Source organism: Toxotes jaculatrix, chromosome 8 (assembly GCF_017976425.1).
Source record: "Toxotes jaculatrix isolate fToxJac2 chromosome 8, fToxJac2.pri, whole genome shotgun sequence".
Lineage (NCBI taxonomy): Eukaryota > Metazoa > Chordata > Actinopteri > Toxotidae > Toxotes > Toxotes jaculatrix.
The window spans coordinates 22,179,358-22,195,073 of NC_054401.1; the positions used below are offsets into that span (position 1 = coordinate 22,179,358).

The 15,716-nt window shown below is 41.6% G+C and overlaps 1 protein-coding gene across 1 annotated transcript in view; it reads right to left on the reverse strand.

Annotated features, from left to right (window-relative positions):
• The window catches only part of LOC121186588 (proprotein convertase subtilisin/kexin type 4-like), a 155,447-nt gene that overhangs the window by 131,605 nt on the left and 8,126 nt on the right, over positions 1 to 15,716 (reverse strand). Inside the window, exon 3 of the mRNA XM_041045364.1 lies at positions 6,220 to 6,312. Within this exon, the coding sequence (XP_040901298.1) occupies positions 6,220 to 6,312 (93 nt within the window). The remainder of the gene's footprint in view (positions 1 to 6,219; positions 6,313 to 15,716) is intronic.

Below are 15,716 nucleotides of genomic sequence, written 5' to 3' on the forward strand. Positions count from 1 at the left end.
CCAACAGTGAGGAAGAAAAAGAGCAGAGGAGCACTTGCGTGATCGAACGGCTGAGGTAGAACTGATAGAGGCACAATCTGAATGTGAGGAGGAGAAGAAAGAGTAAGATGGAGGGAGTAAAAGTGGGTGTGTGTATGTATGTGTGTGTGTTTGTAGACATCCCATGATGAATGTGTGTGTGTGTGTGTGTGTGTGTGTGTGTGTGTGTGTGTGTGTGTGTGTGTGTGTGTGTGTGTGTGTGTGAATAGAAGTGAACATTTGAGAAAGGTGGTGAGGAAACAGAAAGAAAAGTGTGGGTGTGAAAGTGTGTTTGTGCACATAATACTCCCATGTCTCTACATGAATGAGTGGATGCAGTGGATGGCAGGCAGCTGCAGCAGTGTGATACGAGCCGAGCTGCACAGATATCAGCGCTGACATTTTGGGCTTCGCTACCCACCCACGGCCCCCTGGGAAAGGCAGCGGCCACATGCACCCCCCCCCCCCCCCCCCTAAGCTCACCCCTACTCCCACCGCCTGTCAATCACAATGCTGTGCTTCCTGACGCTCTGTCAGCCCTCGCTGGACCTATGACGCCACTCGGTAGTGAATGCACCGCATGACCCACTGTCACTAGCACCCAGACCCCGATGCACCGCCGATCCCAATCTGGTCCTCAACCCTCCAACCCCACCCACCAACTCTCTGCCTCTTCATTCAATCTCCCATCTCTACCTGCAAGACTGATAGCCCTGACCACTGAGAAAAAAGACAGGAGAGAGAGACTGCGTGTGTGTTACCACCAACCAGAAGATTACCAGTGAAACGAACACAGACACGTTAAGTGTGAGCTCTAGAGTGGCAAGCTGTAATGGGAGGGAGGGGGAAATTGCATAAACTGAAAGAGAGGAGAAAGATAACAGGGAGATACACTCTGGCCCCTCCTCTAGCCTTCTTCTAGGGCACCTCTTGGCCTTCTCTCTCTCCTTCGCCTCACCCTCCCTCCATCCCCCTCCCCGCCCACCCCCGGGCCCTCTGGTGTGTTGCTCACTCCATTGTGTCAGCCTTCAGAAGTGCTCAGTTTGAGTGGCAGGCCGTCACAGATCAGTTCTCTGCTAAAGCGGCCCGGCAGGCCGGGGTGACGGGCCAGGAAGGGATCTAAGTGGGGTTTATCAGCGCTTCTTAACGCCTCTCCGGCTCCCTGACACAAAAGAGAGGGGGTATTAAACATCTAAAGCAAACCAAAAAGCGTGAAAGCTCCTTATAGGGCCGCGGGATTGCGGATGTGACTAGAGTCTTTAAAAAAAAAAAAAAAATAGCCAAAAAAGGAAAATAAGGGAGGAAAAAAGAAAAAATAAAAGCACACAAACGCTTCAGCAGAGAGGAAGCATTGAAGGAACATTCAAATGTTTTTTTTCTGTCCTGTGTGGATAGAGGAGTGGGTGGGAGAGAGAGCGAGATAGACAGAGAGACATCTGTAGCATCAAGATGGTACTAAGTAAGCGAAAACTAGCTAAATAATGCTTTATAGCTTGCCACCTGTTTTGTTTGTGAAGCTGATGAATGTAACAGCCTTATACTAGTACTGTACGTATACTGAAAATAACTGAGCACTGCCAATATATAGGCTAGTTTATGACACTATAGCCAAAACAATGAAATTAATAAGGCTGTGCAGGTAGCTCGCTTATGCCTCTAAATGATTTTAGATTAAGAAAGGGTTGATTGTGAAGTTCTAGCGCACACATAAAGCTTCCTGGAAAATCTAGTGCTGCATTATGAACAGACTACACTGCACTTATAAAGTGAGTGTCCTCTTATTTAACCACTGATGTGGGGCACCAGTGAGACCCCAAGAAAGCAAGACTGCAGATTTTGCTTACAATGCTGCAATAGTTCAGTCTTGCATCTCCATGTAAGTCAGACGGTCAGATCAGGGGAACAGAAACACACTCACGAAAAAACATGTAACACACAGGGTCAGGCTCTCAGACTGTAGCCTGACTATTTGCTACATAACAAGTGTGATCTTGACAGAGTCAGTAACATCTGTCAGTAAAATAACACACAACTGCTCATGACACAGTGGCCCACAACATGAAATAACCACAGGTGAAAGTCTCTGGGTTTTTATAGGCGCTGAATGTGCTTATCATGCAAGTTTTCTCTACACATATAAAAGGTGAGTGGCTAAGGCTGCAACCAAAATCACTCCCTTGTTCACCCATTCACTATTCCCTATGTGTTAGACACTCAAAGATTACTCTGCAGTGAGCAGTAATGTGGGACCCTGGACACTCATGAATCATCATCATGCAGCATTGCATGTTTGTAATTTTCCAGTCTGTAACATAAGACATTATGCACTGTGGATTTGTTAGTCTCTTGTTAAAACCGTGAACATGCAATACGCGCTTTTAAACTTCATTATGGGAATTTTATAGTCCACTACAGTGCATGAATCTCACACTCAGGATAAAGACATTCAAAATGGCTGACAGTAAATATAGTAAGTATAGTGATTTCAGACAAAGTTATTTTTAGCATTGAGTAGATTTCACAAATTACAAACTATCAGGCAAAAACAGACTTGGTAGTTAAAAATAGTATCTACTACATGTTCAAACACATGCAGTGGTGTCACGCTGCATACTGACGTTCGGCACTCTCTGTTTGCTCAGCGCAAATAAATACCAAACCATTTTTTTTGCCAATGATCAGCCAACATCTCATTAGTTGGGTAAGTGTCAGTCAAAAGGAGATGGAGCCATGTTTGACTGGCTGATTGATTGACCTGATCCTGGCTTCAGATGGTTACATCTTGTAGTGTGAGAAAACCGATCACTTCTTAGATAACTTCGCTCAGTGTTTCAGTTTATTTCAAGACAGCTTAACACGAGTTCTCCTGCACATGTCTTCAACCTGTCTCTCACAGCAGAGAGCCTTGTCGCAAGTTAACGTGGCTGCAACAGTTAGACATGGCCTCCAAACAGCTGCAGCTTGGATTAACTGAGGATGGGTGTTAAGACAAGGAAATAAATAGGATTCAAACACGTCAGAAGCCTGGGACATACTGTGAACAGCAGTGTGCTGTATGTGTGCATTAAGTGTGTAGTACACCAGCAGGGTGTACACCCTTATTACGTGAGAGATTTTGTAAAAGGTCAGTGGAGAGTTCAGTCAGACACATAACTGTGTGTTTGAGGATGAAACTGCTAGAAATAGCTGAAAGACTTAGAAAGAGGGTCACTGAGCAGAGTCAGGGTCTGAGGTAAACACGGTGTGTGTGTTAACTGAGTTGTGGTTGTTTGTGTGTCTGTATTCCTGTTTGTACCTCCAAAGTTAATATGTGTATGTATGTTAGTCTGTCACTGCTCGTGTATGTTATGTCCCTATCTGTGTGTCGACTCTGACCCCTGACATGTTTAGGATGAGCTGTTTTTCCACCACCTTGGTAATAGCGTCATTAGCAGCGCGATTAATTCAATGTAGCTTTTAAACATAACGGCAAAACCACCTCCTCCTCCTCTGAGAAACTACCATGGACCTGTGCATGTGTGTGTCTGTGCACATGTGAGTGTCTCTCCTATGAACTGATTTACCTTAGCCAGCATTTGATATGACAGGCGACAGGGGCTGATGGGCAAGGCCATATGCAGTAAGGGAAATGAGCTTGAGTTTACAGGACGATCTCCACTCAAGGCCCACTTACTCGCTTGCTCTGCAGCTTTCAGCAGATCAAGTTTGCTCAGTTGGCCTGGAACTATAGACAGACTATAGATTTTTAGTTTTAGGGCTTTGTATCGATGTTGGATTAAAACTTAAAAAATGACAGCTGGGTAAACTTCTACTAATGATGACTGTGTGATGCAGGCAAAAGCTCCAGGACAAGCGAGTACCTTGACCTTGAGTGGGAACAGTTTTTTTTTTTTCAAACTATGGGGGGAAATTCAGACATTTCTGAAAACATCTATACTCATAAAGTCAAACAGCACATGTCAGTTTGGACAATATAAGTAATACTGTTCTATTTGCCATGTACAAACATAAAACAAGGTCTGTAAACTGAGCATGAAGGTTATTCTTTATCAACACACTTTGGCCATGTTCTTGTATAACATGCTTCCTACGCAGCAGCACAGTTAGTTGATCTATGTTGAAATCATTTTAACTGCAGTTTAGTTTTACTGAGGCATATTATTGTATACAGGAAACAGGAAACTATGAGGTAGATAAATACTGTACAGGGTATTTGCTCTACAATGTATTTTACAATTGCATTTTAAGTTAGAATAACAACAAAAATAAAACTAATTGAAGAGGATCAGCATCAGGCAGGACAAGGTCATTAGACTTTTCCTCAGAGCATGTTACTTTAACATCATCTATCAGTCTGGCTTCAGATGGTGCAACCTGGTCGTCTCTCCTGATGTTCCAAAGATGTAACTTCAACATGACTTTTCTAGCAAACGCTTTCATTTTAAGTTCAAAACTTCAAAGAATTATAGCAACAAGCATCTAAAAACTTTATGTGTGATCCCCCGAAGATACCTTATCATGTTACTGTAACTAGTAACACTGCTTTTACCTCAGCAGACAGTAAAAGAAGCATTAAACTAACATTAACTCTGTCTCAACCTTGCATCCTACTCAACCTTGCATGGCGCAGCAATTAGTGAGCTCTATAATATAACCCACCTGCCATGTGCTGCAAAGTACAGTGTGTGATGCAGAGTGAGAGGCAGCACACAGGTTTGTATAGACAGAGGTCTGGTCAGAGGTGGGCGGATGGAGGATAGCTCAGGCTTTGGCAGCTGGCCAGCTACTGTAGCTAACACACTGTAATTGTGTTTGGCAACACATAACCCCATAAATACTTCTTCCATAAAGCTATTACAATATTGACTGTTTTCAGCTCGAAAATGCAATTAAAGCGGATTCTATTAGTCTGATTGGTTTAAGGACAAGGAAATGATCGTCCAATTAAAGAGGATTTTCTGTTGGGTTCAAGTTAGCGTTATTGGAGAAGAGTTTTCTCGCCTCAGTGTTAAAACAGATAACTTCACATAAGACAAAACAGGCAACAAACAGAGCTCAGTAAAAAGGTATTTAAGTATGCAGCAGTGTCTTGTAAGGAGCTGCGATGTCTAAGTGTGCAATTGTTCATTATCCCAAACATTATTTGTGCAATCCATTAAATTTAAGACTCATTACAAAATGTGGGGCATTTTAGGGGTGCAAATTCATTTTCACCTAAAGTTACCATGGTAGAAAAGTAATTAAAGTTACAGTTTAATGAAATCATGAACCATACATGGAGTCACTGGAGATTGCGCATAAATTACTTAAATTAATCACACACATACTGATTCAGATGATAACTCTGAATCAGAAAGTTTGGAGTCTCTCGCTCTTTTACTTTCTGTCCATTTCATTCTCTTGCTCTTGCTTGTGTGTCCTTGCTGCGTGCATGTGTGGCCTGTGTGTACAAAGGCAGTGCCGCTTTGTGCGTTGTGTTTTTGTGTGTCACTAAAGGGGCAGTGTGCTGGGGAAGGGCCAGAGGTCTGGTGCACTCTGGAGAGAGCACGGGGCCAAAGTCACATCTCCGATACTCCCTCCCGTCCCTCCGCCCTCACCCTGCGCTGTCACGGGATGTCTCCGCGGGTGACGGTTTCCCTGGCAACGGAAGCCCGGCGAGGAGGCTGCATTGTGTGCTCCGAGGGTGATGCAGAACGGCTTGTTGAAGGTAGCGAGGGAGGGGGGGGGGGGGCACAAAGTGATATCGGGTGGAACAGGCACACGAGCTAGACAAGCAAGGTAAACAACTTTCAGCCATTACTCACCACATGGCTCTGTTTCTTTTTTCTTTTTTTCCCTTCTCACTAATCAACACTAGACCCTGATTAAAACAGCAACGCCAGCCAAATGAAGTTCCATTTGCATATACATGCTGTGTAAAATCAGAAGTGATGCCAGAGTGTGAATTCACCTTGACGTGGCCATGTTAAATGTATCAAACCCTCGCGTCTAAGTATCCGAACACTGTGATTTGCTGTAGTTACAAATCCATTTCCCGCTGTGTTACACAGACAGTGCGAGTCAAGCCAAAAAAAAAACACAACAACCTCGGAGTCACTTCTTTTGGGAACATGCAGCATGATCCACTCTCCAGAACCTACTGTCTGAAGCATATTTTATTTAGCAGACTATTCATTTATAGGTACACTTAAAAATACTCACCCCTGCTGAAGTCACAAGTGTGTCCTCAAAGGTGGCTCTGTCAGAGCGCCACCTACTGTCTCTCAGGCTGTACAGACCCTCCAGGCTGCCGACCTGTCAGCATGGAAACATAATCTGTGGTCAGGATAGAAAACCCCACATTTTCAAGGCAAGACTTTCTTGGTTGAGCGTCTTCTTAAAGAATCTGTTAAAATATTGTGCCCTTAAAAACTACAATAAGAATACAAAAAGATGCAGTTTGGCAAATCATGCAAGTGTTTCATCATGACAAAGACCAATACAGGTTGAGTGTGAGGGTCAAACATATAACATATTCAGCCTTAATCACCCATATGACCCTGTGCACAACATGATTTCAGCGTATCCCCTCCAACCATCTGTCTTGTGTGGGTTTTCTGCGAGAGGTGGGCCGAAATCAAATAGCACACAGTTTATCTAACCTTATCCTGGGCTTTTCATTTCCAAGCCTTATAAACTCAATCGTATTGACCGCCTGGGAGAGTTAGAACTAACTAAGTGAAATCTACTCGGCGGCAATTGTGTGCAAGGCGCACATTGTGTGTGCGCGCACACGCAGGAGTGTGTGTGTGTGTGTGTGTGTGTGTGTGTGTGTGTGTGTGTGTGTGTGTGCTTGCTGATTCTATCTTCCTTCACTTTCATTCTCTCTATTCTCTGTCCCTGAGGTGCATCAGGGCTGAGACTGCCGAGTAAATTGTCCCAAATTGAGTTCCTTCTTGCCGGCAGATACAGGCCACATCCCGACCGTTTAGAGCGAGACACAGAGAGAGAGAGAGAGACGGAGAGGGAGAGAGAGAGAGAGAGAGAGAGAGATGGAGAGGGAGCGAGAGAGAGAAAACAATCACAGCACACATCACTCGCTTGAAAATTTTCTCTCTAATTTCTCTCTTTGCTTTTCTTTCCCACCGACCCTCCCCATCTCACTCTCTTTTCCTCTCCTCCCCCGATTTCCCTGCTGCTTCTCTTTCTTCTCAGGGCACATCATTCTTCTGCTTTTCCCTCTTTATATCACTCCCTGTGTGTCTTCCCTTGTCTTTGTCTGCTGCGACAGGTATACATCAGGCTTTCCTTGCTCAGCTTGGCTTTTTCTTTCCTTTGATGATTCTTTCCCCTCCTGCGTGTTCTCTTTCCTCTATCCTCTCCTCTCCTTTCTCCCTCAATCCCAACCACCCAATACCAACGGTGCTTCTCTTCCCTCTCCCTGTGGTTTTCTCACCCCTGTTTCTATCTCCAGTGTTCGCCCGCTCCTTCGCTCTCCCATCTCACCTTCCATGGCTGGCTGTACCCGGTGACACAGTGTCCATCAGTGCAGACCTCCTGGGTGGAGGAGTCTCGCTCTGACAATAATCACACAGTAAGTTTATAACGCTAGCAGCCCAGCTGAGCTGAGCTGAACGGAGCACACGCGACTCCCCTGACACCGGCACACTCCATTTAACTCAGTGGGGGGCTGCAGGCTGGCTGGGCCAGGGATGAAGCATGAGACAGGAATGGGGATGCCAGTGGGTTTTTTTTGAGGGGGGGAGGGTGGTACTGGGAGGGCTAGTGAAGGAGCAGTGACTGGAAACATATGGAAATGGGATGAGGAAGGATGGCTGGAGCTGAAACTGGTGCTGCAGGGGATGAAGAGGGGATAAGGTTTTGGACTTCTGGATTTGGGCAGAAAGTTATTTTTTTAAATTTTTTTTTTTTTTTTAAGAAGATGCTCGTGTCACCGTCTCTGCATGGAATGATAACCACTCTCTACTTTCACTGTTTGCTCTTTGCAAAATCCTTTCTCTCTCTTCCCTTAGCTTTTAGGGTGTTTTATTTTTATGCTGGCAGCAGGGTGGTGGAAACTTCTCTTCTACTGGAGAACTTGGGTTTCAAGTATCTGTGAAGCCAAGATTCCCTGCTAACTAACAAACCTTGATCTTTGATATCACTGTAGTGAGACAAGAGAAGAAAAAAATCTCTCCAGGGACCAATTCAGAAAAACTTTGATAACTGTTTTTCCAGCACTTATCACAGAAGTTATTAACAATAATAATGCAATAACAGTAAATCTTACTGCATAACTTTAATTAAAGGTAATATGAGGACCTGGGCCTTCATCTGGCATGAGTCTGCAGCCCTCTGTGACTTAAGAACTATACCGTAAGTGACAGCAGAGACACAAAAAAAATTTATGCCACTGAGCAAAAACACTGTACTTAATGTGGATCAGTCGTGTCATGGCTGATATCCTGTCCACTTGCCCACATCTGTGTCCACAAACAGAGTAAGTGACTCCTGATAACCACACTGATGGGGCTGTACACTGAGTCGCTGTCCATGGTGCTGATCCTGTGCCTGAGTGGCAGTTCTAACCAACACTTCACCACGTCTCATCACTGACTTCACCTGTTGCCTAATATTTGCTCTTTTCAGAACTGTATATGAATGAAAGCCCAGTTTTAGTAGTTCAAACTCTACATCTCATTAGCAGGCCGAAACCTGACAGGTCATTTTCTAGGACTGGGCTTCAAGCTCAGGTTAAACTCAGGTTTTATTGTCATTTCTCTTCAGATTTATTAAGAAATGATCCCCTTTTTCTCTGTCAGTGCCAATCATCTGAATCCATATCTCATGAGCTGTAAGAAGAGTGAAAGTGACAAATGAGTGCAGCCACTGCACTGCATTAGGAAAGAATAAATACATCCCCATGTCGGCTGTAGAGTTTTTGCTTTGCCGAGTTAATAAAGCTCCTTGTGTGTCTTCTTTGTCTGCCTTTCTCAGCACTTGGGTCTTTATTACATTCTCACACAGACCTCACTGTCAACAGTTTTCATGGGGACCATTTCTTCAGCAGACTTCAGTTCCAGTGAGTAACCGGGTTATTGTTTCTGAAAATACACACTGCGTTCAGTATTTTAGACGCAGTTTTCCATTCATGCCCACTGCACTGGAGTAGCCACGACAATCCCAGAGACACACACACCCTTTAAAACTGTAAAAGCAACCAGTGGCCCATAAAGACAGATTAAACACTTGCTGCTAAATGTGTCACTTTGACAACCTGACATTATTGACACCGGATGTGTGCAACATACACACATGTACACACCGTAAAACTACAGCTATACATGAAAATTAGTGAGCAATTTCACACCAACCACAACAAACACACACTCCATCACAAACATACACACACATCCTAGTGCCCTGCCAGAGCAGGTTCACAGCAAAACAATATGAGGCCAATCAGGGGACCATTGGTATGGCTCTCCCTCTGCTAATGAAGGCACTTTGAAAAGGTAATCTAATTCACCAGCAGCAATTAAGGCTGGGAGCGCCTTGTCACTATCAATTATCCGCTCCTTCACTCATGTTCTCCAGTGCGGACGCTGAGGCTGCCTGACACACAGCACTGTCGGACAAATCAACCCTATCAGCCAGCCAGTCACTGAAAACACTAATCATGAGAGTGTTCAAACAAACACACACACACGCACACACACGCACACACACGCACACACACACACAAACGCACACACACATTCAGACACAGATAGATACTGTACGCTTGAATCATTGCACTGTGAACTAAGTAAGCTGGACATGAACTGGGATGTCCTGACCAGCAGCAGTCAGAGGAGGATTCATAAACAGTATAAACAGTAGATACTGGAGCCTACTGAGTTTTTCTTTGTTTGTTTGATGTGTGTTTTATTTTTCTTTTTTATACAGTTTATACAGAGATTTTCATCTGATTTCATTCACCCAACATGAAACTAAGTTTTTATAAAGACTGAATCCCAAAATACAGCCTAAAATTTGGAGCCTTCATGTCTTCTGGCCAATTTACCTGAAAGTTATCAACTAATACTGTTGATTAGTTGATCAACAGAAAATTAAGCATTGACAGATTTGATTATTCTTAAGTCTTACTGGTCAAACACAACCAGGACATGTCCCTAGGATTTGGGGACTGCATATTTTTGTTTTTACTATTTTCTCAAATTTTACAAATTAAATAATTCTACAGTCATAATAAAGAAAATAATACACACACTGATTACAAAAAACCAAATAAATCCGCTGCCTAATAAACAAAACTGAAAGTATATATTGACAAATAATCAACTATGAGAATGGAAGAGTACATGTGATGCCTAGAAACGGGTGAAACAGAGCACACTTTTATAATGAGCTACCAATATTAAATTCTCATTAAAATGAACACTGTTCATGTCAACTTTGAGTTTGAAGAATTACATAACATTTGGCTTCAATCCTTTTATTCCATTTCCCACATGTATATTTCTGTTTAGGGTCACAGTGAGTCTATCACAGCACACATTCATCAGAAAGCAGAGGTACACCCTGGGAAAGTCTTTCTTCAAGGAGCTCCCTGTACCTGACTGCATTCATCCTTCCCTCATGTCTGACCAGTCTCCCCCAAGAACCTGTTGGGTTTTTGGTCACCTCCCTGACCAAGGTCCTCCTTGCCTGGTTACTCAGTTTGGCCAGACAGCCAACTCTACGAAGAGTCCTTGTGGTTTCAAACTTCTTTCATTTCATAGTTATTGAGGCCACCATGCTCCTGGGAACTCAGGAAGCTTTATAAATGGTTTTATACCCTTTCCCTGATCTATGGCTCAGTGCAGCTTTACCACAGAGGTCTACAGAGACTTCCTTTGTCTTCATGGCTCAGTTTTTGTCTTTTCTTTTTTTTGTGGGACCTTATCTGCGCTTTTGTACACTATGCCCAATCTATTCAGTTTGCCAGAGGTGGACTCATATCAAGTTCTGGACAAGTCTCAAGGATAATTAAAGGAAATAAGAAGCACCAGAAGCACAATTTAAAGGGCCACAGCACAAGGTCTGAATACTTTTGTAAATGAGAGAATTCAGTTTTGATAAATTTGGAAAAAATTCTAAAAGATTGTTTTTGCTTTGTCATTATGGATTGTAGCTTAATGGGCTGAAATGGCAAATTTATCCTTCTAAAATTAAATTTAAACATTATAAAATGTGCAAAAAACTGAATATTTCCTGAAGTCACTGCATAGCCCCCAAATTTTTTGGGATCATTTGGAGCTGATGTGTGCATTTGATTTGGTTACAAAATTTTAATGAATGATATTAAATTCTAAGCAATTATAATTAAATATATTAATATGTTTAATATTATAATTGAAATAATTGAAATCTGTTAAATAGCTTGAAGACATCCTGCTAACTGACAGTACCAAAAACATAACCTTTATGAAAAAAAAAAAGTGTTTCAGACTGAACAAAGCAAAAGTCCAAGTTCAGAGAAACACAAACTACTTCAAACTCTTTCTAAAGCAGGATATGAAGAATGAATCTGTGCCACTGATGTTGTATACACAGAGGTGCAGCACCCTGACCTAACATCCTCTTCATGGACTGAGGAAGACTCCACAATTCAACTCGACCTTCAGACTCCAGACAGAAATATAAGCTGACAGACAGAGCTATTCAAAATGCTCTCCTCGAGCTCTTGACTGCTTAACTGAATCTCTCCGATGCATAACCTTAGTCCAAAGCACCAATGAAGAGGAAATTAGCATGACAGTACTGCTGCTGTAGGAGAAATGCTGCAAAGCCTTCAAAGGATAATATCTGACTATGTAGCTGCAGGAAATCAAATATCTTTGGTACAGACATATGTTTATGATATGTGAATTCAATTTAATATTATCTGAAATGTACATTTTATCTAAGATTCATGCTAAAATGCAATTTCAAATATTTTCGTAGTAATGAACTGTCATTACTAGAGTATTACATGTATGTTCAAGAACTCGTTTGACTCTGATCTTGATTAGAAACACTGTTGGAAATGAGTCATTTTATGTGTATTAACGGTTGCAAATGAATATGTTACACAAAGGAAAAAAACATCAGAGCGGTGTTTGTGCTGAACTTTGGATGTTAAAAAAATTGACTGGATCATTAAATCAAATGGTCTCACATAAGCAATGGCAGCTTATTTAAAGCTTAACTGAATCTGTCCGATTAACCACAGACCACAGCACTGATGAATGGAGCAAAATCACACAACAGCCCCTGCCACAGAAAGAAAAGGGTACTGAGAACCTCCCAGAATGCAACAGACAGTCAGCACTTCAAACAATAATTTGCAGTGGGAGACACTGCATTTGAAAACTACTCGTATCAGTATCATTCACGTTTTCAGATGTTTCCTCAAATTCATGTGCAAGACTAACTGTAGGAGTAGCTGTGTAAAACAATTCTCTCCTCATATCACCTCCTGTCTTCTGTTTAAAGCTGCACATCAGCTAAGAGAAAAAGAATACAAGCACCTGTGGAAATAACCTCCATCAGTGCTCTGTATATGTAATCCAAAAGTAATCTAATTCCATTAACACAATCTTCTATTGTACGTGCAGTTTAGAATTTCCTAAAGATTTGACCTGCAGGTGAAAACCTACAGAGATGAAAGGCAGTGTATTCAAACACAGGAAATCATTTCTATAAGGGGGCGCTGTTAAAAGGGAGTCTCACTGAATATGCTGTATGATAGGGAAACAAAAAAACAAACAAAAAAAACCAACTTAATCCTCAACAATGACTTTCAGTTGGATCAGCTGCAGATCTGACTACTACAGCAGAGATAAACAGCTAATGAAGCTCCCATAAGGAGTAAAATTGGACTTCAGTATTTTGGACCCCAACCAAAAATCACTTCCAATTATGCAAGTTGGAAGTCTGAGCGATTAGAAGGGGGAATAATAGATTATTCAGTTAAAGAAATGAATTTTAATTATACCACAGTGGCTTTTTATTTTGTCTTAGCATCTACCTAATGCACAGCCTGAGGAACAAGTACAGCTACACTATAATATTCCCTGTGTTACCATGTCTACGCTTTGCTGGCTAATGTGTTGACATCAGCGGAGGAGCTCTGTATAGCTCAGACTTTTCCTATATTCTGATCTAAAGGTTGACAGAACAAAAACACATGAACAGTAACCACTAAAGGACACAGTATTATAAATCAAGACAATAGAAAAAAGCCAAATCTACCTAAATGAATATCCCTATAAAACACTGAACCTGGAGCTGCTCTTCACTTACAGGTCCACAACATCTCTGCTGGTTTCTCTTTCAGCTGCAACACTTGACAAAGTAAAGCCAAAAGCCCTAATTATTCTCTTTCAGATTGATTTTTATTTTCAATGAAAATATTTCCAGACTAAATTTGGGGAAACAAAAAGACGAATTTTGTCATGAAACCGGTCTGAACAATTTTTGTGTTTGATGTGATTTTCATTTAACTGTAAAAGCTTGTCACAAGAGCCTACTGATAAACACTTCTACCACTTTTATAGTACAGCTAGGGATGGGAACACTCTGTCTGTCAACATCTAAAATGGATGAGAAAGTATGAGAAATGAGAAAGTATATGGTATGTACAGCATTCCTTTACATTTAGCTTTTTTTAGTCAAAGAAAAAATCAGCTAAGCCTTTCCTGCGTGTCACTAATGTGATTATAACAGAGGAAATTTACCCCTGATAACGGACATGCTGCTCAGTTAGGATGCAGTCGCTCTCAGGTTTAAGCCCATGTAGCACAGAAGGATGTTTCTGCATATTGCCGATGTTTCCATCCATATTTGAAATGACCATTTTACAGACATTACAGTGTTTCCCACAGGTTGAGAATTTACTTGTGGTGGTGGGTGGAGTGGCCTGTGACTGATGTGCATGCAGAGAGTTGCAGATGCAGTTTAGAACGACAGTGTAATACTCAGGTTGTTTTCTCCAGCTACAATTTACAGATGTCCCCTAAAAGTCTCACGTGCAGGCCACTGATAGATGCTAGATAGGCAGCTGCGCACAGAGAAGCCTCTGGCCTCCACTCAGTCGCTGCAGCACACGCAACTCACACAGGTGTGTGACTAAAAATTAGTTAGTTTGAAAAGAGTGAAATAAAACGTTGGGTTGAAAATGAGTGATTTTCTACCAAGTAGAGGGAAACGCTGCTTTACAACCAACACTGTCAACACCTTTCTTGTGAAATGAAGCCACGCTTTGGACCATTTCTTCCTGTCCACCATGACTCCTTTTTGTTGCAAGTTTCCTGCAGTGCAGAAGTATGAGTTTGATGTTATTGTTTTGTGATAAACTGTCAGAACTGAGCTTGGAGTAATACAATTCCAATGGTACAGAACCAGTTCTCAACTGGAACCGGTTCTTGATTTAAGCACAACTCAACTTTCGTACTATGTGCTGTTGTATTTTTGTTATGTTCAGTCAGCGATTTCTCTAGATTTAGAATTAACCAAACAGTGTTATTACACATTTTCCTAGTCTGTATTTTATTTTGATTTTTTCACTGACTATGGTTAAAAAAACAAAAAACTGTGCTCCCTCTTCAAGTGTCACATCAGATTATCATACTGCTCAGCATATGATTGAAAGACCCAAACACCAAAATTCAAAACAACTCACTTGAAAGAAAATGCTGATTTAAGACATTGTGAAACACTCAGCAGGAGCTGCAGGTGTTATATTGTACTTGTTCTATCTTTTGTTCCTTAATGACTGTTTTTTATACTTTGTTTATTTTTTGTCTTTGCGCTCTTTAATTTTCTGTTATTTTTTTGTTTTCTAAGAGCTTAAAAACATTACTTGATCTGGAGCTTTATGATAATAAGTAAGAAACTGTCCATCTCTGCCTTTGTAAGTTGACTAACCAATAATCGCTTTTTTTTAAATAAATAAACAATTATTTAGTATCACAAGTTAGAAGAGCTGAAAAGTAATTACATTCCTATTTTTTCTGAACTTCTCCCTGAAATTCATTTTAAAATATGAACAAGACAAGAGAGTAAACGTCACATGAGAGAAACTGTAACCAGCAGAAGATAAATGTTGATACTGAGATTTACACTGTATACGCTGTGTTGTTGAATCAGCCTAATGGATAGCTAACACAAGCTAAAAGCTAACAGTCTGCACCAAGCCAACAGTCCATCCAGGGAAACTGAGCTGACCAGATGCAGCAGTCGTCTACATTTCACAGACTCACATCCACTGCTGACTGAGGTGTTACAAGGTCATTTTTTTTCCATCTCAAAGGCCTGATGAAAAGTCTCCCAACTACAAACACAGGAGGAGCATAAGTGGGGCATGCGCACACACACACACACAAAGATGCAGTGAAAACAGCATAAGAAAGCTGAGACCTGAAACCTCTGAAGAGAAAAGGGAAAGGAAAGCAAAGGAAAAGGCAAAGACACAAAGCTGAAATTAACTATTTCATCTCTGTTTCATTTTTAAAAAAATCCTTATTACCAAAAAAGGAAACTTAAAGCTGCACTTATCGATACTGTTATGTAACAGTTGGTTAAACAACTATGCAAAATGTGAAAGAAGACGCTTCATGAGAAGAGCCCACACAAAGTTATCACCCAGCTATGCAGTTCCTCATCACCTCAATGCAGCGTTTAAGAATTCTCCG